The sequence below is a fragment of the Octopus sinensis genome, linkage group LG17 (assembly GCF_006345805.1).
Source record: "Octopus sinensis linkage group LG17, ASM634580v1, whole genome shotgun sequence".
In the NCBI taxonomy this organism is placed as follows: Eukaryota; Metazoa; Mollusca; class Cephalopoda; order Octopoda; family Octopodidae; genus Octopus; species Octopus sinensis.
Genome location: NC_043013.1, coordinates 17941495 through 17964235, shown reverse-complemented (window position 1 = coordinate 17964235; position 22741 = coordinate 17941495). Strand labels below are relative to the sequence as shown.

The following is a 22741-nucleotide window of genomic DNA, read 5'->3' as shown; positions in this document are numbered from 1 at the left end:
TAATTCTATTGCATGATGGTGGACATTATTAAGTAGGCAATTACTCCTTAAATTTTGGATGGAAAACATATTTTCTCTCACTCGTTGACCGATTATCTGCTGTAGTGTATGCATTATTTAATTATGAGCTGGCAGAAACGTTAGCACGCCGGGCGAAATGCTCAGTAGTATTTTGTCTGTCGTTACGTTCTGAGTTCAAATTCTGCCGAGGTCGACTTTGCCTTTCATCCTTTCGGGGTCGATGTAATCGACTTAATCCCTTTGTCTGTCCTTGTTTGTGGGCAATAAAGAAATAAGAAACGTTAGCAAGCCGGGCGAAATGTTTAGCGGTATTTCGCCTGTCTTTACGTTCTGAGTTCAAACTCCGTCGAGGTCGACTTTGCCTTTCATCCTTTCGGAGTTGATAAATTAAGTGACAGCTGCGCATTGGTGTCGATCTAATCAACTGGATCCCTCCCCAAAAATTTCGGGCCTTTTGCCTGGAGTAGAAAAATAAAAAGAACATCTGTATTCTACTTGGCACACTATATTTTTCCCCCACCCACCGCTCTTTTAACTCAGGACTCAACACTCATAAGAAAAGCATGAAAGAAGATAAAGATTCCAGAAAACCAAATGCTGAATTTGCAAAAAGTTAGATAAAGAAATAAATTTTGATATAAATATCAATAAATTAAAAATTTAATGGCTAGAATTATGGATGACTTGATGGTTCTTGGCTACCAAATCAATTTAGGAAAATGCAAATAATTGTTTATTATAAGCACAAGGTTTGAAATGTGGGAGGTGGAGGAGGCTAGTCGATTACATCAACCTCAGCACTCAACTGGCACTTTATTTTATCGACCTCTGAGGGATGAAAGGCAAGGTTGATCTCGATGGAGTTTTACATCAACTTCACCTTTCGTCTTTTCTGAGTCGTGGCGAGGCTGTAAGAACGTTGGACCGGCTGCCTTCCAGTATCTGTTTTGGCTTACTTGAAAGGTAGAATGAACTAGTCACCCCATTTAACAACGGCACCAAATGCTGCAAGCATTCGGGCTGGGCTTATAATTTGAATGCCCTCTCGTCTCTTTCTCCCTCGCAATAACGGATCATAACATTGCTTTCTCTCTCGACAAAATATTAAAACAATCTTTTGTCAACGTTGTTGTCAGGTTGGGTTCGGCTAAATTTTAAAGAGGAACATTTTGTATGGCCATCGAGTTGTTGCCACTTGCTAGACACCGATTTTCTTTGCTTTTTATTTTTATCTAGTACACGTAGACAGAATTATCTGTCTCTACGTAACTATTTCACGTATTAAAATAGCAAAGCACACTCCAACTTTTTAAACAAGGATACACTTGATAATATAGTCCAGGACACACTACTTTTGGGGAAAGGTTATGGCTTGAATGATTTTGATTGTACGCCTACATGATGAGAGCTGCCCCGGGAACTAAACAACGAGACCAATTCTAAAACAGTGTCTCATTTCAGATCAGAATTACCATCATTAGTTATATTACGAAGATGATTTTAAAGATGAGACACACAATCTCTGAGTTGAGATCAGGCATCTGATCGAGCATATTTATGATTAAAGGCGTTCCACATATGACCAGCAGTTTGTTTTTTTTGTTTCTTAGTCTTTTTTTTCTCTAGCAGTGTATCTCAGATTACATTATCGTGAGTCTTTCATGAAAATGGCTGTGTATGATTTAAAGATTTAGTTACTATTTCTAGCAGAACGACTGACTGTGTAGAGACTTTATTCTTCTTACTTAAATATATTTAGTGTCATGAATGATTAAAAAATAAAGTTAATTATCAACTAAGCTCGTATCACTAATTAAACTGTAAAAGTAAGTTGACAAGAAGCGTCGGTTGATTTTACCGATTTTTGGAATAACTATCATTATTTATGTGTGTATTTATATATGGATGGAGGAATCTTTCTGGACTCTTGACTCTCGTGTCTGGTCCCATAGTGGAATTATAACAAAAGTTGTGTACCGTGCATGTACTGATGTCGCTCCTTTACACATGAGAGACAACCATTTACGGACATCATGTCAGGGTCGTTGAACGCCTCCATTAGATACATTCTGAATGTTGGCTGGTCCTTGCGGCTCTAGACACAGAGGTCTTGAAGGGGGTGCTAACGTCCTGGACATTGAGGTGCCCAAGCACTGATTACGTTGATTTGATCGGAGGCTCATAAGGTGAAGTTGTTTATGGAAATTGTCCCCAGCAGAAACCAAGACTACGATTTAAGGATTGTGGAATATGAGGGATCAATTGGGAAAGCAATTCTTATCATCGCCACCAATGGAGGAAACAAATAAAAGGAGTGAGCGATTTCGAAAAGGCATGCATTCTTCATGGAAAATTTAAGCAAACTGTTCGAAAACGCACCGCCAGTGTAGTACATGGGGAAGGCTTGGTCTACAATATCTGAAGACCTGTATGTTTACCAAGAGTTGGACTCTTTAATTACCAGCAGAGCCACAAGGGCAAAGTATAAATTTGTTTGAGTGCACAATGTTCTTAATGGTCAATGAGGATCTTCCTTGATCTCAAGTGGACAGTCGTTGTGTATGCATGTATGTGAGAGAACAAGAAGTGTGTATATATGTATGTATGTACGTACGTGACCTCGTATATATAGGTATATGTGTGTGTATGTATGCATGCATGTATATATGTGAGTGTACGTATAGCATGGGGGAAGTGTATCTTTTTTTCTTCGCAAATGTAAATAAACCCAATCTGTTTCTTAAACGAGGGACATATTCATACAGCACGGAATGTTATTTAGCTAAATGGACGCCAGTGATTGGTTAAAATTATCGAAATGCTTGAAATTAAAGTGGAAATATGTTACAACATATAGAATTTTCTCAATAAAGCCAAGAAAAAATGATGTTTTATGAACACATTCTACCAGTATACGAAGTTTAAAAGTGTTTAGTTAACTAGAAATTGTGTTGACATGTGCCGTTCAAAAGGAAAAGTTCCCCTTTCACTTTTCTTGTTTAATAATTTTTCATTTTTTTTTTTTTTTTTGAGGTTTAAACAATTTTTTAGTTGAAGGAGATAACCAAAATTACAGATATTTCTGGCAAAACTTGGGGAGATAACTAAATTTTTGTTAGTAAGTGCACGATACACAACTTTTGTTATAATTCCACTATGGAACCAGACACGAGACTCATGAGTCCAGAAAGATTCCTCCATCCATATATAACCAAATTTTTTAACCAAAAAGTACCAATTTTAGACGGAAGGGAAACCCAACAGATATTCGATCAGGTGTCTGTCATGAAGATACGTAATTTAGACAGTCAGAAATCAACACCAGGTTGAATTCAAGCATTAAATAGAAGGGAAGTAACTCGTAAGTAATTAAACTCTGCTGGATTCTGGCGCGGAAAATTTTGAATCCTTTAAACGTTACTGGAACATAAACAATGAAAAGTACCAAAGAATTAGCCAGGTAACTATTGCAAAAATAAGTTTTTGATCTTCTGGTTAAACTAAGGATTAATAATGATCACTATTTTAAGTAAAGACATTTATTTACTTAAGATTCTGAATTATGTGTAATTATGGTATTTTATAATTGAAATGGCATATTCCATCGTTCAAAATGTTTCGGATTATTTGAAGTGGTCGGTGGAATACCTGGCGCCCTTCTTTAACACCACAGAATGACTTCTCTTGTAGTACGTGAAACCGAAGAATCATTGAATATTTCCAAAATTCAAGACAGCACCAGACGTTGATATACTTCCTTAACTATTTCAAAGGATTATTGTAAAATAATGGGAAATTTTAACGAATTCTCGGAAAAGAACCATGTGTGATGTTTTTCTCAGTGGTAGTTCGTGTTTTTTTTTTTAATTAGCTGCTTAAGCGAAGTAAGTGGCTACCTTTTACTCTGCTGTATGATACATATGTATCACACACAATCATAGTCTACCTTTTACTCTGAGCAAGAGGCCCTTTGTCACCAGCAGAGGTAGGAGCTCTCTGAACTTTGCTTAGGCTATTCTTATTCTAGCAGCTACACTCTCAGAGCATTCACCCCCTGCTACTGACTTAGTCACCTAGGTAACGGAAGCTATCAACTACTCCTAGTTTCCCCCCTGGCATGTGACGGAAGCTGTTTTCTGCACATTTTCAGTTGTTTATTGCCCCTGATGATTTGCCACACCCAAAATCTATTTTCCCAGTTATTTGATATTTCTGCACCTCTAATGTGTCCATAGCTTACACCCGGATACATCTTATGGAGCTTCTACCTACACCTTTTCTACAGATCGAGCAGGGCCATCTACCTGAAGGGATACATATATATTAAATTACAGATTAAAAATAGCTCTAGCAAGATAAATATTGTCTGTCGCACATATGAGATATCACAACATATTTTCTTTGCTGCCCTACCAAATATTCTGCTACTCCAACAGCCTATTGTACAGCATTTTGCCAATCGTCTAAGTTGAGTCTGTCATTTTCTCTTCTGTGAGGCACAACATTGTGATGTCTAACCTCACCACTTTTTCCTGTTATTGCTTTCTGTTCCCTCTCTTTTATTTCATTTTTTTTGACAAGCTGTAGTGCACCTGCACATTGCGTACAGTTAGCTCATCATTATTATTTTCATCTTTGACAACGATGTTAATACATTTCTTTTCTTATTTCTTTCACTTTTAGAGAGCTTGGCTTCCTTCGAAAACGTCTTCTAACATCCCCAGCAAACAAAAAGGTGAAACGGCATAAAATAAGTAAGTATATGAGATTATTTGATTCATCAGCATTTAACATTTGCGTTTTTATGCTGGTATGAATTGGACAATTCTCACAGCATCTGCGGTCCATTTTTTTATCTACTGCAGTGCCAGTGGCACTTAAAAGGCACCATTTCAGCGTGATCGTTACCAGCGTCGCCTTACTGGCACTTGAGCTCCATGCTAGTAGGTTATTAAGAGCACCATCCAAGCGTGATCGTTGCCAGAGCGGCTATCTGGCATCCATGCCGGTGGCACGTAAAAGACACCATCCGTGTGTGATCGTTGCCAGAGCGGCTATCTGGCCTCCGTGCTGGTGACACGTAAAAGACACCATTCGAGCATGATTGTTACCAGCATCGCCTTACTGGCACCTGTGCTGGTGGCATGTGTAAAAGATTCGAGCGGGGTCGTTGCCAATGCCACCTGACTGGCCTCGTGCCGGTGACATGTAAAAAGCACCCACTACACTCCTGGAGTGGTTGGCATTAGGAAGGGCATCCAGATGTAGAAACTCTGCCAGATCAAGATTGAAGCCTGGTGCAGCCATCTGGTTCGCCAGCCCTCAGTCATTCGTCCAACCCATGCTAGCATGGAAACCGGATGTTAAACAATGATGATGATGATGATGCACTAAAACAGAAGAGAGCAGCCATGTTTGTTACACTACAGAGGTCATTGCCAGCAGTGTAACCCAACCCTTACATTGTCTCCATTTTTTTTTCCATTGTGGAGAGGCATGATTTTAACAGATAAATGCTCTTCTGTCTCCAAGCACCTACTGCATAAACTGCATACATCTTAATGTGCCACTGGCACTAGAGTCACTGCCACAAGTTGTTTCTAGCATGACTGAAGATTCCTCTCAACCTTGCATTACCTCTGCCCTTTCTCTTCTTTGACAATTATTTTTGCAAAGAGAGAGAGATCACCTTCAACAAAACTCTGTTTCATGATAAAAGATATTTTGATTATTTTGTTCTGAGAAGTTTGATCCCAGAACATAAAGAGATAAACTAAATTCTACAAATTGTTTTAGTCCAGTGATCTACCAATTCTGGCATCCACTCACCATCCGGACTTTTTTTCTGTTAATTTCAGAACAAACCTTCGATTATCTGATAGTGATGGATTTTGAATCAACATGCTGGAGTGACACGAAACTGAAGCCACAAGAAATCAGTAAGAGAGAATTTCTCTGTCAGAATATGTTTGGAAATGTTGAAAAGAAATGGTTTATTTAGATAGTCGCGGTAGAGTGGTGGCATGATGGATTTAGGTATAGAGAGGACAAGAAAGTGAGAGCAGAGACTGAGCATAACTTGTGTGTTTGTGTGCCTGAGTGTACACATTCATATGTGTGTGTATGTCGCTTATGTTTGCACTTCTATGAAAATCACTTCATTAAAAGCATTGACATTATTATCATCAGCAAATCTACCCATCTATGAAGGAGGCATAAAATGAGGGAGGAAAGTCATAACAGCAGTATGTATTGAGAAATGTGTAAATGGACTTCATAGATTACTGGGTGATGTCTTAGAGAAATCACATTATTATTGGTGATACAGCATTCTATTGCAGCTGTTTGACATGCGTTTGCGACTAAGTGACATGTGATGATGATTCACTCCTGAACTGAAATAAGCTCCCAGCCTCTGTATTATGAATGGTTATGTGGACCACTCCTAATGAAAGCCCGAGCTTCCTTCGACCACTACATAAAAAGTATTTAGAAAATATGTTATTTCGGTATACTTTTATTTTAGTTGTTTACACTATTTTACACTTGTTTATATTCTTATACATTCAAAGTTCACAAATTTCCTTATTTAAATTATCATATTCCTTTCAATAATATCAATACGTTTATAAAACTTCTTTGTAGACAATATCTTCTGTTTGGTCAACACTGATTTTCAAATTACTGGAGTCCATTGCTCTACTCATAGCGACGTATAACTGGCCATGTGTAAACATCGGAGTGGGTAAAAATACACCTACACGATCTAAAGTCTGCCCTTTGCCTTGTTTCCTGCGAATGTGTGAGCAGAATCTCTAGGGTTACAAAAAATCAAAGTAAGACTTACCTCTCACTGTTACATGTGAATAATGTCTGGATGTTCTGGTACCATGGGTTATTTTGATTGACAAAACTGTGATGTAAACAACAGCTGCTTCGATTAACCATTTCAAATCCTGCTCAAGATTGACACACTTCAATAAGCACTAAATAATCACACACACTATATACTGCCACACACGTTTTCTATTTAATTGTCACTATTAACCGTCCTCGCAACCCCCTTCGTATCTACAATGGGCCCACTTATTTTATCAACCCCTAAAGGATGAAAGGCAAAGTCGACCTCGGCAGAATTTGATCTCAGAATGTAAAGGATGGGTGAAATATCACTAAGCATTTTGCCTAGCTCACTAACAACCTTACCACTTTGCCTGTGGAGAAATATTACCTAACTAGAAAATAGTTGAGGATTTGTAATAGGAAGGGCATCTGTCTGTAGAAAATCTGCCTCAACAGATTCCAGTTGGCCCATGCAAGATTGGAAAAGGGAGCATTAAAATTATGATTGTGTGTGTGTGTGTGTGTGTGTGTGTACGCACACACACATCTCCAAGATGGGACCAGTTGATAAGCCCTGAAACCAGAACTTGACATTGTTTGTGCTTACAAGTGCCATTTTAGTCATGGCACAGGAACAGGAAACACAATAACCAATCTAAATTAGGGAGTAGAGAGAGTACAACTTGAAGACAAATTCTAACTTCTATTTTCTGATCAATTTCAGTTGAATTTCCTGCCGTGCTACTCAATACTTCTACAGGAATAATTGTTGCTGAATTCCAACAATATGTTATGCCTGAAGAATGTCCCACTCTAAGTAAATTTTGTCAAGAATTAACTGGAATTTCACAAGTGAGTGTATGTTTTTTCGTTATGTGTGTGTGTGTTCCCTTTATTTGAAGGTGATGATTAAGTTCTTACTCTGTGAAATTGCTCAGGTAAGAGAAAACAAATACCAAGAAACTCTGAGTAACAAAAGAGTGAGCCATGATCTTGAAGTGAATAAAGTGTGTGCTGTGTATTGATTGATTTTTCCCTCATAATCTGTTTCATTGCCATGCAATACTCATCTATTCTGTTTTTGGCACCTGTGCCGGTGGCACGTATAAAGCACCAACCGATCGTGGCCGTTGCCAGCCTCCCCGGGCATCTGTGCTGGTGGCACGTAAAAAGCACCCACTACACTTACAGAGTGGTTGGCGTTAGGAAGGGCATCCAGCTGTAGAAACACTGCCAGATCAGACTGAGCCTGGTGCAGCCTCCCGGTTTCCCAGACCGACCCCGGTCGAACCGTCCAACCCGTGCTAGCACGGAAAACGGACGTTAAACGTTGATGATGATGACATGTTGACATGGGCCTGTTAGAAAAGCAGCTAAGTCTCTATCAAGCCACACCCGAGTGTGTTTGAAGAAAAAATGCAATGGATAATGTATTTCTAGCTGTACTAAATCTGGAAAAAAGACAGGATGGTCACAATTGGAACATTCTTTATTATAGGTCTAATTAATATGAGTTGACCTGGGATTAAACACTGGTGACATATTTAAGGTAGACAAGCCAGTGCAACCACCTCTATGTGATCACTTACCTGATCCAAAATAATATCCAAAATTCCCTCAACATATCTTTCTATTTTGAAAAAAAGAAGGCTACATTGTGTGTAGTCTATTTACATTAGAGGCCCCTATAAGTCAGGGTTTGACCATGTATTTGTACCTTAGAAACCATGGACTGGGTAAGGTATTTTTTTTTTTTGGAAGACAAACAACTTCCCATGCAGTTAATGCCTCCACCACTAATACTGGTTCTAGATTTTGGTACAAGGCCAGCATTTTTGGAGTAGGAGCAAAGTTGCTCAACTGGTACTTATTTTATTGACCCTGAAAGGATGGATGAAAGGCAAAGTCGACCCCAGTGGATTTTGAACTCAGGACATAAGGATGACCAAAATGTCACTAAGCATTTTAGCTGGTGTGCTAATGATTCTGCCAGCTCATTGCTTCCTCCCACCACCAATATTGTCCAAAAGAAAGTCCAGTGTCCATATAGCTTGACATTAGTATGATTACCAATAAATTAGGGATGTAAATACCACAACGTATTTTGTCCAATGTTCTAATGCTAGTCCAACCACCCTGAGCTGGTATTATATATTGTTGGCCCCAAAAGGATGAAAGGCAATGTAGATCTTTGCAGGATTTGGACTCAGAATGTAAAATGTTGGAACAAATATTACAAGAATTCGTCTGATGCTCTAACAATTCTATTGATCCACTGTTTTTATTTACACTATATCTGAATATAAGACAGGGCTGTCATGGCCGGGTGCCTTTAATTATAGACCTACTAGATCAAAGCCAACTCGAGGTAAATGTATCATAGCCCCAGTACTAGAGAGGTGGTCTTGCCCTCGACACCACTAAAACGTCTTTTTAACTCCATGTTGTCTTCACTTGTTCATCAACCACTTTACAAAGTGTCAACTTTTTATCATGGCACCAACACTAATGAGGTTACCTTATAACCTTTTATACAGTAAAATGTTACTTGTCATATGATGATGATGTTATGTGTGATTATAGACATATTTTTATATACAGAACTATTTAAAGTTTGGGTGTTACATTGAACAGGTTATGGGATTATGTAGAATAGAAGCTTTCTGATTGATCAGATACTAAGAATTACTTTAAAATGGTTTGCTTCCAGCATCAAGTTGATAATGGAGTTCCATTGAGATTGTGCCTGAAAATATTTAAGGATTGGCTTAAGAAACTTAGTCGAGAAAAAGGAATCAAATTTTCTCCAATTCAAGAAGACCAAAGTGGCCTTACTACCTTTGTTACCTGGTCAGGTAAATTCTGTTTTTCTTTTTTTTTTTTTTTGGATGTCTTCATTTTTCTCACCTTTTTTCACCCTTAACCATTTTGTTATCAAATCTCTATTGAAATGCACTTCATTTCTTTCAATTAATTTTGAAAATACAGAAGAATTTACTAAAATATTTTTGTCATTATTAAGCTGGTGATTAGAGCATAAATTAACATTAACTTTTGATGAAAGGTTTTAATTTAGATCCCTTTAACCTTTTCGTTACCAACCCCAGCTGAAACTGCCTCTGGCTCTGTAGTACAAATGTCTTGTTTTCATAAGTTATGAATTAAAATCTCCACCAAACCTTAGTCATAATTTATGTTCCTAACACTAGCTGAATGATACCTGTTATTTTACTAAATTCTTTGTTACATTTAAAATTAAGTGAAAGAACCACAGAGCATCTCAAAATAAATACAGTAATGAAAGGGTTAAAATGGGAAGGTTGTCTTATTGAACCAAGGGCAGTTTCAAATAGGTTGGTATCAAAAAGCAAGACAACTATACTGATCTTTTGCTCCTGAGCACATATCTTCAAGAATATCTTAACTTTTCTCAACTCACATACATCATCATTATCATCATCATTTAACATCTGTTTTCTATGCTGGCATGGGTTAGATGGTTTGACTGGTAAGCCAGAGAGCTGCAAAACAGACAGGCTCCAGTCTGTTTTAGCCTGGGTTCTACAGCTGCAGGCTCTTCCTAATGCCAACCACTCCACAGAGTGTGCTGGTGTCTTTTATGTATCACTGGCACAGGTGCCTTTTACATTCCACTGGCTAATGGCCTAGGGCTAAACAACAACAGCAGTGACAGTTTCTGTATTTATCTTTTGTAGATTGGGATCTATCATTGTGTCTGAGAAATGAATGTCGCCGTAAACAGCTGTGGAAACCAGTGGAATTGAACCAATGGATTGATCTGAGGGCCACATATAAGGTAAAACATTTATTGGTTTTAATGCCACACCTTCCCCACCACACTATTACTGTTTTACCTGTTTCAGTCAGTTGACTGTAGCCATGCTGGAGCACCGCCTTTAGCAAATTGACCCCAGGACTTATTCTTTGCATGCCTAGTACTTATTCTATCGGTCTCTTTTGCTGAACCGCTAAGTTACAGGGACGTAAACACACCAGTATCGGTTGTCAAGCGATGTTGGGAGGACAAACATATACATGTATGTATATATATATATGTGTGTATATGACGGGCTTCTTTCAGTTTCCATCTACCAAATCCACTCACAAGGCTTTGGTCAGCCCAAGGCTATATAGTAGAAGACACTTGCCCAAGGTGCCACGCAGTGGGACTGAACCCAGAACCACGTGGTTGATAAGCAAGCTACTCACCACAAAACCATTCCTATGCCTATATGTACATGTTAATTGTAAATGTTGGTGGTTAAAAGAACTGCAACAGTAGAGTGTACTTTGAAGGAGATTTGGTTGCTATTTCTAGCAGGTCGAGTGGCTGTATAGAAGTTTCCCTTGTTGGCAGGATGGATTTGGAGTACATCATGGTTCTATGAGTCAAAGATGACTCTATACAGTTCTGGATCTGTAAGAAAAAGCAGCCAAATTGCCCTTAAATGACATCTTACTCTCTTAAAAAGTTGGGTGATGCATTGGATAATACAGTCCTAGATATACAAAAGAGATGAGATGGTTTCAGCTGGAATACCTTTTGATCATAGATTTTGTGGACACTCGGTGGGCCAAAAGGTGACTGATACAACAGAAGTAAGTCGGGCTGGTTTGATCTTGAAAGTTTCAGTGACTGGTTTACAACCATAGCCTTACCTTATCTGAAAAAACTGGAAGGAAAAAAAGTTTTGATTGGCGTCAATCTAAGTTCACATTTGTCCTTAGAATTGCTAAAAGCCCATGAGGAGAACAATATATCCTTCATATTTTACTTGTAATACATGTAGTCTTTTAAATTCTTCATATGTGGCAGATACACAAGAAAGGTTAGTAATAATGATACCTAGGGATAAATTCTTTCAAATCATTGCCTGAAGAACCATTTATGGAGAAACTATTTGTTCTAATGGGCTGAAGAATAATTCAGCTTTTGAATAGAAATATATAAATACATGCATACATAAACACACACACACACACATGCATATACAACCTTGTCACATAGTGTTATGCTAATTCTACCTGACAGTACACATGTCTGTGGAATACTCAGTCACTTACACTCCAAACCAATGAGCACACAGTTCAATGAAACAAACCACTGGTAAACTCTTTGTTGCACCAAGTCAAGGATCTGTTCCTTCCTTTGCTTTTCTTTAAAAAAAATCTTTCACTTTTGAAATATTCATTTTCAGAATTTCTACAGCAGAAAACCTAATGGTTTAAATGGTGCTCTCCAAGAACTCGGTATTTCATTCCAAGGACGACAACACTCAGGTGAAGCATTCCTCTACAAATTTATCCTTTGAAATATGCTTCCACACACTTTTAATGTAGGCCATTCTTGTTGTTTAACGAACAATCAGTCTCATTCTTCTAGAGCTTGGATCAAAGATGTTCTAATCGTCCTGCCTTTTACTTAGACATAGTGTATGTGAGACTTCCTGTTTTTTGTTTTTTTTTTGTTGTTTTTTTTAATAGTAAACTGTGATTTAAGGAAGATTTAGCTGCTATCTCTTACAGTGTGAAGTGACCATGATGAAACTTCCTCATTGTTGGTGTTGTTTAGCAACTCTGAACCTGTTGGCCTGTGATTAAAAATATTCCAACAGTGTCAAAACTCTTTTATTTAAAGGCAGTAAGATGAGATTTGGATGACATTCAGCTGCTATTTCTATAGGGTCAGAAACCATGTAGGAGTCCTTGTTTATCACCTGATCAGGTCTGATCAAGTAAACCTATGATCAAAGGTATTTCTGCTGAAATCCTTTCTTACCTGAGACATGATATACTGTTGCAAAACGTGGCCTCCCTTCTGTGTCAACACAGCTCCACCAGCAAAAGTTAGCAGCAGAAAGACCAGAGACTAGCCCAGAAAGCCAGCTTGCCCTGAGAAGAAGAAGAAGAAGTCATGCACAGCTAGGTGTCTTCAAAACTTCTAGAACTTTATTCTTAACCAATCAGCTTTCTGGCTGCTTGGTAAGCCCCCCTCCTCCCACCATACATCATCTGACCATGTGAGACATGTCATTTATCACATGACATAATTCTGGAATTTTCTGTGACACTCTAACATGATGCAATATTACAGAGTGATTTCACAAAAGGCTAAACAATATTATGTAATTATTGCACAGAAAACTAAACAACTTCACAAATTTACTGTAGAAAATCATAGTTAAGTTAATACAAACATAACTTATTCTCTCCTTCATAACAATATCTATGTACAACTTCATAAATTTACCATAGAAAATCATAGTTAAGTTAATACAAGCACACCACCACCACCACCACCATCATCTTTCTGTTGTCTTATTTGTTAAGGTTTGGATGATGCCAGAAATACAGCATGTCTGGCCTGGAAAATGATCCAAGATGGATGCTTAATGAAAATAACTAAAACTCTGTCAGAGGTATATTTAAAATAATTTTTCAAGATACATTAAATACTGATAGATGTCACTGTTCTTTTTTTTTTTTATCTTTTCTCTATTATAGGCACAGGCATGGCTGGGTGGTTAAGAAGCTCGGTTTGCAACCACACGGTTTCAGTTTCAGTCCTACTGCACATCACCTTGGACTAGTGTCTCCTCCCATAGCCCAGGGCTGACCAATGCCTCATGAATGAATATGGTAGATGGAAATTCAAATGGAAATTGTAGTTAAGACACCCGTGCTGGTGACACATAAAAAGCACCATCCGAACTTGGCAAATGCCAGCGCCACCTGGGTGGCGTCCGTGTCGGTGACACGTAAAAGCACCAAAGATCGTGGCCGTTTGCCAGCCTGCTCTGGCCCCTATGCCAGTGGAACATCAAAAGCACCCACTACACTCATGGAGTGGTTGGTGTTAGGAAGGGCATCCAACTGTAGAAATACTGCCAGATCAGACTGGATCCTGGTGCAGCCTCCATGGCTTACCAGACCCCGGTCGAACTGTCCAACCCATGCTAGCATGGAAAACGGACGTTAAATGATGATGATACTACGTGGAAGCTTGTCATATATATAAACACGTGTGTCTGCATTTGTCCGTGCATTACACTGCTTAACAACAGGCGTTGGTTTGTTTATGTTCCCATAACTTAGTGGTTCAGCAAAAGAGTCTGATAGAATAAGTACCAAACTTATAAATGAATAAGTACTGGGGTTGATTTGTTTGACAAATAAAAAAAACCTTTAAGCTAGTGACCCTGGAACTCCGTGGATTACAATGGTTCCAGTTGATCCAATCAACGGAACGGCCTGCTCATGAAATTATTGTGCAAGTGGCTGAGCACACTACAGTCACATGTACCTATTTCTTTATTGCCCACAAGGGGCTAAACATAGAGGGGACAAACAAGGATATACTAAGGGATTAAGTCGATTACATCGACCCCAGTGCATAACTGGTACTTAATTTATCGACCCCGAAAGGATGAAAGGCAAAGTTGACCTCGGCGGAATTTGAACTCTCAATGTAATGGCAGACGAAATACCCCTAAGCATTTCGCCCGGCGTGCTAGCGTTTCTGCCAGCTCACCACCTTAAGGGTACAGACACATGTGCCCTTAATGTTTTCCTCAGGGAGATTCAGTGTGACACAGAATGTTACATGGCTGGCCCTTTGAAATGCACGTACAACTCATTTTTGCCAGCTGAGTGGACTGGTGTAGCATGAAATAAAATGTCTTGCTCAAGAACACAATGTGCCACCAGGAATTGAACTCACAACCTCATGAACTTGAGGCGATTACCATAACTACTAAACCACATCCCTTCACTTAGCTACAGTACAGAGTGAAACAAGTACCTGCACTATTATTGACCTACTCCTCTCTCTCTTTCTATCTATCTATTTATCTATCTCTCTCACACACATTTTAGAATTAATAAATGTTATTATGCCAAAGAGAACTTAATGCTGATTAACAAAGTACTTTTTTCATTTTGTTGTCAGTTGTTATTGCATTTTGATATTACACCTATGCTAGATGGCAGTGAAACATGAGCTGTGACAGCCAAGGACCTGCGTAGGCTTGAAAGAAATGAAGCCGGTATGCTTCGCTGGATGTGCAATGTCAGTGTGCATGTTCGACAGAGTGTAAGCATCTTGAGAGAAAAGTTAGGCATAAGAGGCATCAAATGTGCTGTGCAAGAGAGACGACTGCACTGGTATAGTCATGTGATGCATGTGGACGAGAACAGCTGTGTAAAGAAGTGCTGATCTCTAACTGTGGCCAGGAATCTGTGGAAGAGGTAGACCCAGGAAGAAGTGGTGAAGCATGATCTTCCAACTTTGAGCCTCACAGAAGCAATGACTAGTGACAGACCTTTGACAGTATGTTGCGCTTGAGAAGACCCGTCAAGCCAAGTGAAATCATAGCCATAGCTGATGTTGGTGTCACATAAGGAGCACCATTCAAGCGTTGGGCCTCACGGAGGCAAAGTGGCTGAGTTCCTTTCAAGTGTTGGGCCTCACGGAAGCAATGACCAAGACCTTTGGCATTATGTTGTGCTTGAGAAGAAGACCCATCAAGCCAAGCAAAATCACAATCATGGCAGATACTGGTGTCACGCAAATGGCACGTAAAAGCACCCATTAGACTCTAGGAGTGGATGGCATTAGGTAGGGAATCCAGCTGTAGAAAACCATGCCAAATCAGACAGGAGTCTGGTACAGCCTTCCAGCTTACCAGCCCTGGTTAAACCGTTCACGTAGTAGTAGTAATAATAGTAGGTTTAGAATTTTATAAAGCTTAGTTGTTTAACCCTAGGTCAGTCCTGGTTGAACAAGCTTATCATATTTCATCCAGCTATATAACCCGTTGTTCTAGTAATTTGTAGAACCATCACTCACCTGAAATTGTCCTATTTCTAGTCTGTGTTAACTTGAGAGGAAACAGGAAATTGTTCTCAATAAAGAAATATTGACTTTTTTGTGTGTGGTTTTTGCATTCCATGAAACAATTCCATTTGTCTAAATAACATTTTGTGATTCATTTTCCCGTTAGAATGGAGGTCATATGAAAACCAGGGCACTGAGATAACAAATGCCCTCTTCAGTTGGAACATTTAAAGGCACCCATATGTATATATAAAACAAACTGGCTCTCATACTAAAGTAGAACTAAACAAACCCTTTATTATATTTTTTTGGTAAGTATGAGTAAGGGATCATTAAAAAGGGAGAGAGAGAGAGGGTAAACAAAGAAAAAAGCAAATATTGTGAGGTATTTTACTGATCGCAAATGAATTATTGGACATTGTGTTAGGTCGTGGGTCTGTTTATGATCAGCAGCTAACTCATTTTAAGTGTATTTTGATGTTTGCTTGAAATTGATTGGGAAAAAACAACAGACATCACAAACTGGTTCACCAGAGAAATATCTAGGGGAAGACAATGGCAGCAGAAGCTGTTGGAACCTTTCCTTTGTGGTGTTGTGTTTCCTTCATATTCTGGCAGAGGAAAGCCCTAATAAGTACCAGTAATATGCTGAGTTTAATTTAATTGATTCTGTCCTTTCCCCTAATGTGTGATATTGTACTGATGTGAACAAAACAATTATTATGTTCAATGATGTTTGTATCACTGAAGACTGTCATTGGTTGCTTTTATACAATATTTCAGTCAGTCAATGTTTGTTTTCTCTCTCTCTCTCTCTCTCTACACACACACATATATATATATATATATAGTTAAATAAAGTTCAGGTAAAAACCCTGTAGAATGCTACTTAATATACATCAGGAATTCCATAGAGATTATATAAATAGATAAATGATAGAAAATGGGATGAATTACATTCTTTATTTAAAATCACTACAATTGTTTCAACATATTTTTACAGTATATAATGTTGTGTAATCATTATCATACATTCAAGGTTTAAAATGTGCCTCCTCAGGTGATTGTTTAAATAACTCCTTCATTAGATCCTTTCGTCATTTCACTCTATGATATTAGCTTTTGTGAAATGATGAGGATCTAACAAAGAACTTATCTTAAACAATCACTTGAGGAGGTGCATTTTACACCTTGGATGTATGATAATGATTACACAACACCTCCTCAATGTACTAAAGGTGTAAAAATATGTTGAAACAATTGTAGTGATTTTAAATAAAGAATGTCATTCGTCCCATTTTCTATCATTTATCTATATATATAAAATATTATATAGATAGAGATATATAGGCTTGTATCTGTTGTGCTAGAAGATGAAGAAAATATTGCAAGTGAAATGTATCAACTGCATATTGTAGGTATGTATTGGAAAACGGATTTTAATGATGATGTATTAATATTAATGTAAATATTGGTATTAATATTAGTATGTATGAAGGCAGCAAGCTAGCTGAATCATTAGCACATTGAGTAAAATGCTTAGCCGCAGTTCTTCTGATTCTGCTTTGAGTTCAAATCCTACCGTGGTCAATAAAGTATTAGTCAAGTATATAGGAGTCAATATAATTGACTTGCCCACCTCCATAAAATTGCTGGCCTTGTGCCAAAATTTGAAATAAATTTTAGTATGTATTTGTATTAATATTATCGTCTGGCCCCCGTGCCGGTGGCACGTAAAAAGCACCATCCGATTGTGGCCGTTTGCCAGCCTCGTCTGGCACCTGTGCAGGTGGCACATAAAAAGCACCCACTACACTCTCGGAGTGGTTGGCGTTAGGAAGAGCATCCAGCTGTAGAAACACTGCCAGATCAGACTGGGCCTGGTGCAGCCTCCTGGCTTCCCAGACCCCAGTTGAACCGTCCAACCCATGCTAGCATGGAAAACGGACGTTAAACGATGATGATGATTTGTATTAATATTATCATTGGTGTATGTATCAATGTTAGTGTGTTTATCAGTATGTATGTCTATATTGGGATGAATATATTATTTTTGGTTCCTGGAGTTGGAGTCTAATTTCTCAGAAAATATCTACTGCTAGAAATATTGTTTCATGTATGACTTGTTTTGATTTATACCGATTATCTTTTACCATTTCAGAATCCAAAGTCCTCAGTGCCAAATAAAAATATCAACAGTTTTACTCTAACCAAAGAAAAGCAAAAGACTGTCACACTACATACTGCACAAACTAAGATCTCTGGTGGTGGTAATAATAATAATAATAATAATAATAACAACAACAACAAGAATTGTAATAATAGCAACAGCAAAGATGATATTTTTAAACAGCCTTTGCCTGTTATGGAAGCTTCTTCTTTGGATAAGTTTCACATTGTTAATACTTTACATCAGAACAAGCCACAATTTAACACACCCAGAGCCCAATTTCAGGAATTTACTAAGCATGTGCCTACTGTTCCTGCAAAATCTTTCATAAATAACCTATCATCATCGTCAGGAACTGGATCATATGCAAAATATATAGATCTCTCCAAAAGAAATCCAGGTTCCGACAAAAGTAATGTTAGTCTTGGCAGAAGCAATTTAGGTCTCAATAAAAGTAATGGTTTTACCTCAACTTTTGTTGCATCTAGCACTTCCTTAGATGATGGGGCATTAAGCTCTTCCTCAAAGAGGGGAACATGTAGCTTTTCCTCTTTTGTGACATCAGACTCTACCTCAACTGTTGAAGTTTCAAGCTCTTCTTCAAAGAGTGTGGCATCTAATACTTCCTTAAATGGTGGAGCATCTAGCTCTTCCTCAAATGGATTTACTGGAATAAAATATTCATCATGTTTCTCAGAAAAAAGCAAAAACTTTCCTGTTTATATTGATTTGAACAATTCAAAACGAGACTGGAATTCTTCTAAAGTTCCAGAAAATTGCAAGAATATTAACAAAAGGACAAATAATTCACGAGAACACTCCTCAAATAATCAAGAAGTCAAATTACAAACAAAAGCAAATTCTTCATGCTCCAACTTAACTTCAATCAAACCTTTCGAGACGCCACTAACTTTCAAATATTCAAATAAAAAATTCACAAATTTCGCCATTAAGGAAATCACCAATATGACAGTAATTCCTAATGTCTGTGATACGTCATTGAATAAAAGTTCAAGAAATATCACACCAAATGTAAATAAAGACTGTTCACTCAGTAAATCAATGAAAGCCACACCACCTTTATGTAAATGTGGTTGCCGCTCAATGTTGCGCCTCTGCCAAAAGCCAGGTCTCAATATGGGACGGCATTTTTACACTTGCCCCTTGAAGACAAGATCAAAAAGTAAAAGGAAAAGTGGGAACCCAGTTGAACCTTGTAATTTTTTCCAATGGGAATCACCAGTGTCTCTCCATTCTTCATTTCGTTCTTCACCATTTTCTTCTTCCTCTGTTTCCAACCGTTCTCTCAACATATCTTCAACTACACGAAATCTTTCGTTTGCCAAAACTGCCAATCTTTCCACTGGTGAGACATCACAAACACCTAAGTTCACAAAACAGACAATACGACCATGTCAGCTTATTCCCTACAAATAAACTGTCAACATGTGGAAGTGAAGGTGGGGATGAACATATATTTTTTTAAAGCATCATGTCTGCTACTGGTTTTCACTCAGATATACACTGTGTATGTGTTTAATATTAATGCATTTTATTTTAATTTTTTAAACTTTTCTCTCTCTCTCTTAACCTCTTTGTATCTACAATAATAATTTATTTCTCTATAAATAATATATTTATTCATTGTTCAAAGAATACATTTGCATATATTAAATACTAACACTTACTCAATGATATCATCATCATCATTTAATGTCTGTTCTCCATGGGTTGGACGGTTTGACCGTTGCTGCTAAGTTAGAAGGCTGCATGAGACTACAGTCTGATTTGGCATGATTTTCTATGCCTGGATGCCCTTCCTAACACCAACCACTCCAAGAGTGTAATGGGTGCTTTAACATGCCACCAGCATGGGTGCCATTTGCATGACACGTTTATCTGCCACAACTGTGATTTTGCTCAGCTTGATGGGCTTTCTTCTCAAGCACAACATAATGCCAAAAGTCTTGTGAGGCCCAACACTCGAAAGGAACTCAGCCACGTTGCCTCTGTGAGGCCCTACACTGATATTGATATATATATATATATATATATATGAGCGAAGATGACTCAATAGTAAAAAACAAAAGTGAATACTGTCCTACAAAAGGCAGAAATAAAGCACTTGATGCTTTTTGTGAACACATTACTAGTTTTCCTTTTAGTACCCTACAAAAACAACAAATTAAATCCAACCTCAATGCAATGAATAGAAAGACCTAATCAAGTTAAAAAATTATATAAACCTGACCATTAAAGAAGCCGACAAAGGAAGTGCGGTAGTGGTGATGGACACAGAGTACTACAAAAATTTCCATGTTGGAAAATAATATTTACTATGAGAAGATAGAACAATACAACCCACAGAAGACACTTAAAAACTTATCCTCCTTACTTCAAATACATGGAAAGGGTCTCACTAAACATGAAATAGACTATCCAATTTTAAATAGACCTAGTCTATTCTACGGATTACCTAAAATACACAAAAATCTACATATTTGTAAAGCTATTCATTAATGTTCCTCCCCCCACTGACCTCAAACTGAGACCCATCATTGCTGGACCTGCTTGTCAAGCCCACCGTTTGAGCAACTTCCTCGACATCTTACTCATACCGTTTCTAAAATATATAAAAAGCCCCATCAAGGATGACTTAGACATGCTGAACCACCTCCCGAAGAGAATAAAGGAAGGAACCCTGTTAGTATCATTTGATGTGGTGAATTTGTACACCAATATCCCACATGACTATGGTATAGAAGCAATAACCTTCTGGCTAGAAAAATACCCAGAAAAGATCACAGGTTCATAACTGCAGCACTCAAATTCATCCTACTGAACAACTATTCAGTTTACTCTCAACAAAAATGTGGAATTGCAATGGGAACCTGAGCTGCTCCAGTGATTGCGAACCTTGTAATGGGTTACCTAGAGCTTAAGTTATATCAATCATCACTACAAAAATATGGCACCTCATTTCATTGCTATTTAAAGGAGAACTGGAAGAGGTATTTGGATGATTGCTTTATACTTTGGAAAGACAGCATGGACAAACTCCTCGATTTCAAAATAATGCTTAACAATATTAATAGCAACATACAATTCACCATGGAGCACAGCAGTAAACAACTCCCTTTTCTTGACATCCTAATTAAAATAGTCAATAACCACATTGAAACAGACATCTTCTATAAACCCACAGATTCTAAACAATACCTATTATTCAGCTCATGCTACCCCAAACACATAAAAATGAATATACCTTATAATCTAGCGAAAAGAATTTGTACCATAGTTTTGGACGCCTATACTCGTGAACAAATGGAATTAAGATGACATCTAATGCCTATGATGCCTTTTTGGAGGACAATTTTAAGCCATGGTTGAAGTAGCAGAAAGTTTCATTAAAGAGAACACTGGTATTCCTGCAAGATAATGCACCTTCCCACGCAGCTATGACATCTCTGGGATACCTACAGCAATTAGGCTTCCCTGGGCACCGTTTGATGAAGTGGCCAGCGTGTTCACCCAACTTAAACCTGGTTGAAAATCTAAGGGGTGTTCTGAAGAGGAAGATATATCAAGATGGACGGCAGCTCTCGGGAAGCTATTGCAGATGCTGCTGACAGTATCACACCAGATGAAGTAGTTACCTTGACAAATTCAATGGATAAACGTGTCAGGGACATTCTCACATGTGGAGGATCATACATCCATCATTAAGAACTTTATGACATCATATTTCTTCTATTATTTCCATTCAAACATATCATTATGTTCATTATAAAGTCAGTTATGATTATATTTGTTGTTAAAAAAAAATTAATTGTCGCATTAAATAAATGTTTGTTTTTGCATAATTAGCATTTTTATTAGACCTACCTAAAAATTTAGGACGGTAAAAATTATGCCTATTAACAAAAATGGCCATTGTTTCTTTATGTATTTGTGAATCAGATTTATTTTGGTACAGTACATGTAGATGGGTGTTATTATGTAGTGGGAAAATATCTAGATTCGAATGAATAAATATTCTGTTATTGCAAAAAAACTGAACTGCCTAATAATTTGACAGGCAGCGTATGGCATTGTTAGGACCTGTTTTTGTTGTTGATGAGCTTTTATTCCTATTTGCAACCATTCCATCACTGTTTATTATGTTATGAGCTGTGGTTTTTCCATAGCCCCCCCCCCTACTGAGTTTTATGTTATTTAGTTTGTGTATATAGGCACAGGAGTGGCTGTGTGGTAAGTAGCTTGCTAACCAACCACATGGTTCCGGGTTCAGTCCCACTGCGTGGCATCTTGGGCAAGTGTCTTCTGCTATAGCCCCAGGCCGACCAATGCCTTGTGAGTGGATTTGGTAGACGGAAACTGAAAGAAGCCTGTCGTATATATGTATGCGTGTGTGTTTGTGTGTCTGTGTTTGTCCCCCTAGCATTGCTTGACAACCAATGCTGGTGTGTTTATGTCCCCGTCACTTAGTGGTTCGGCAAAAAAGAGACTGATAGAATAAGTACTGGGCTTACAAAGAATAAGTCCTGGGGTCGATTTGCTCGACTAAAGGTGGTGCTCCAGCATGGCCGCAGTCAAATGACTGAAACAAGTAAAAGATAAAGAAGATAGTATTCTAGATTGTGAGAGATCACATATACTAATTTTACATTATGCCTGATTTTGTGATATTTGGAAGATTTGGGGGAGCGCCTATCTAACTCTGAGAAGAATTCCTGACCTATTTTGGGTTCTATTTGAGAATTGAAAACTGGGTTAAACCAAATAATTTTATCACTTATGTTCCCATTTCTTTTAATATATCTATTGGGTTTGCTACTGTAATTTTATCT

General features: G+C 38.0%; 1 protein-coding gene across 2 annotated transcripts; it reads left to right on the top strand.

The window, feature by feature from the left end:
• The first annotated feature begins 3264 nt into the window (after nucleotides 1–3264).
• LOC115220962 (ERI1 exoribonuclease 2-like) lies at nucleotides 3265–19793 on the top strand. Of its 2 annotated transcripts, XM_036510414.1 has the most exons (9): nucleotides 3265–3481; nucleotides 4705–4775; nucleotides 5880–5960; nucleotides 7589–7716; nucleotides 9575–9719; nucleotides 10581–10681; nucleotides 12084–12165; nucleotides 13216–13304; nucleotides 17883–19793. In XM_036510414.1, exons 1-9 carry the CDS (start codon nucleotides 3456–3458, stop codon nucleotides 19326–19328), a joined length of 2169 nt encoding a protein of 722 aa, XP_036366307.1. In that variant the 5' UTR covers nucleotides 3265–3455; the 3' UTR covers nucleotides 19329–19793. The 2 variants fall into 2 exon arrangements, with proteins under 2 accessions (XP_036366307.1, XP_036366308.1); XM_036510415.1 differs by lacking the exon at nucleotides 5880–5960.
• The last annotated feature ends 2948 nt before the right edge of the window (nucleotides 19794–22741 follow it).

Bases quoted from the DNA above. Each gene is read 5' to 3' on its own strand.
- LOC115220962 (XM_036510414.1), top strand. From the start codon at position 3,456: ATGAAAAGTACCAAAGAATTAGCCAG. The intron at 4,776-5,879 runs GTAAGTATATGA...TGTTAATTTCAG, and splicing joins GGTGAAACGGCATAAAATAA to AACAAACCTTCGATTATCTG. The intron at 9,720-10,580 runs GTAAATTCTGTT...TATCTTTTGTAG, and splicing joins TACCTTTGTTACCTGGTCAG to ATTGGGATCTATCATTGTGT.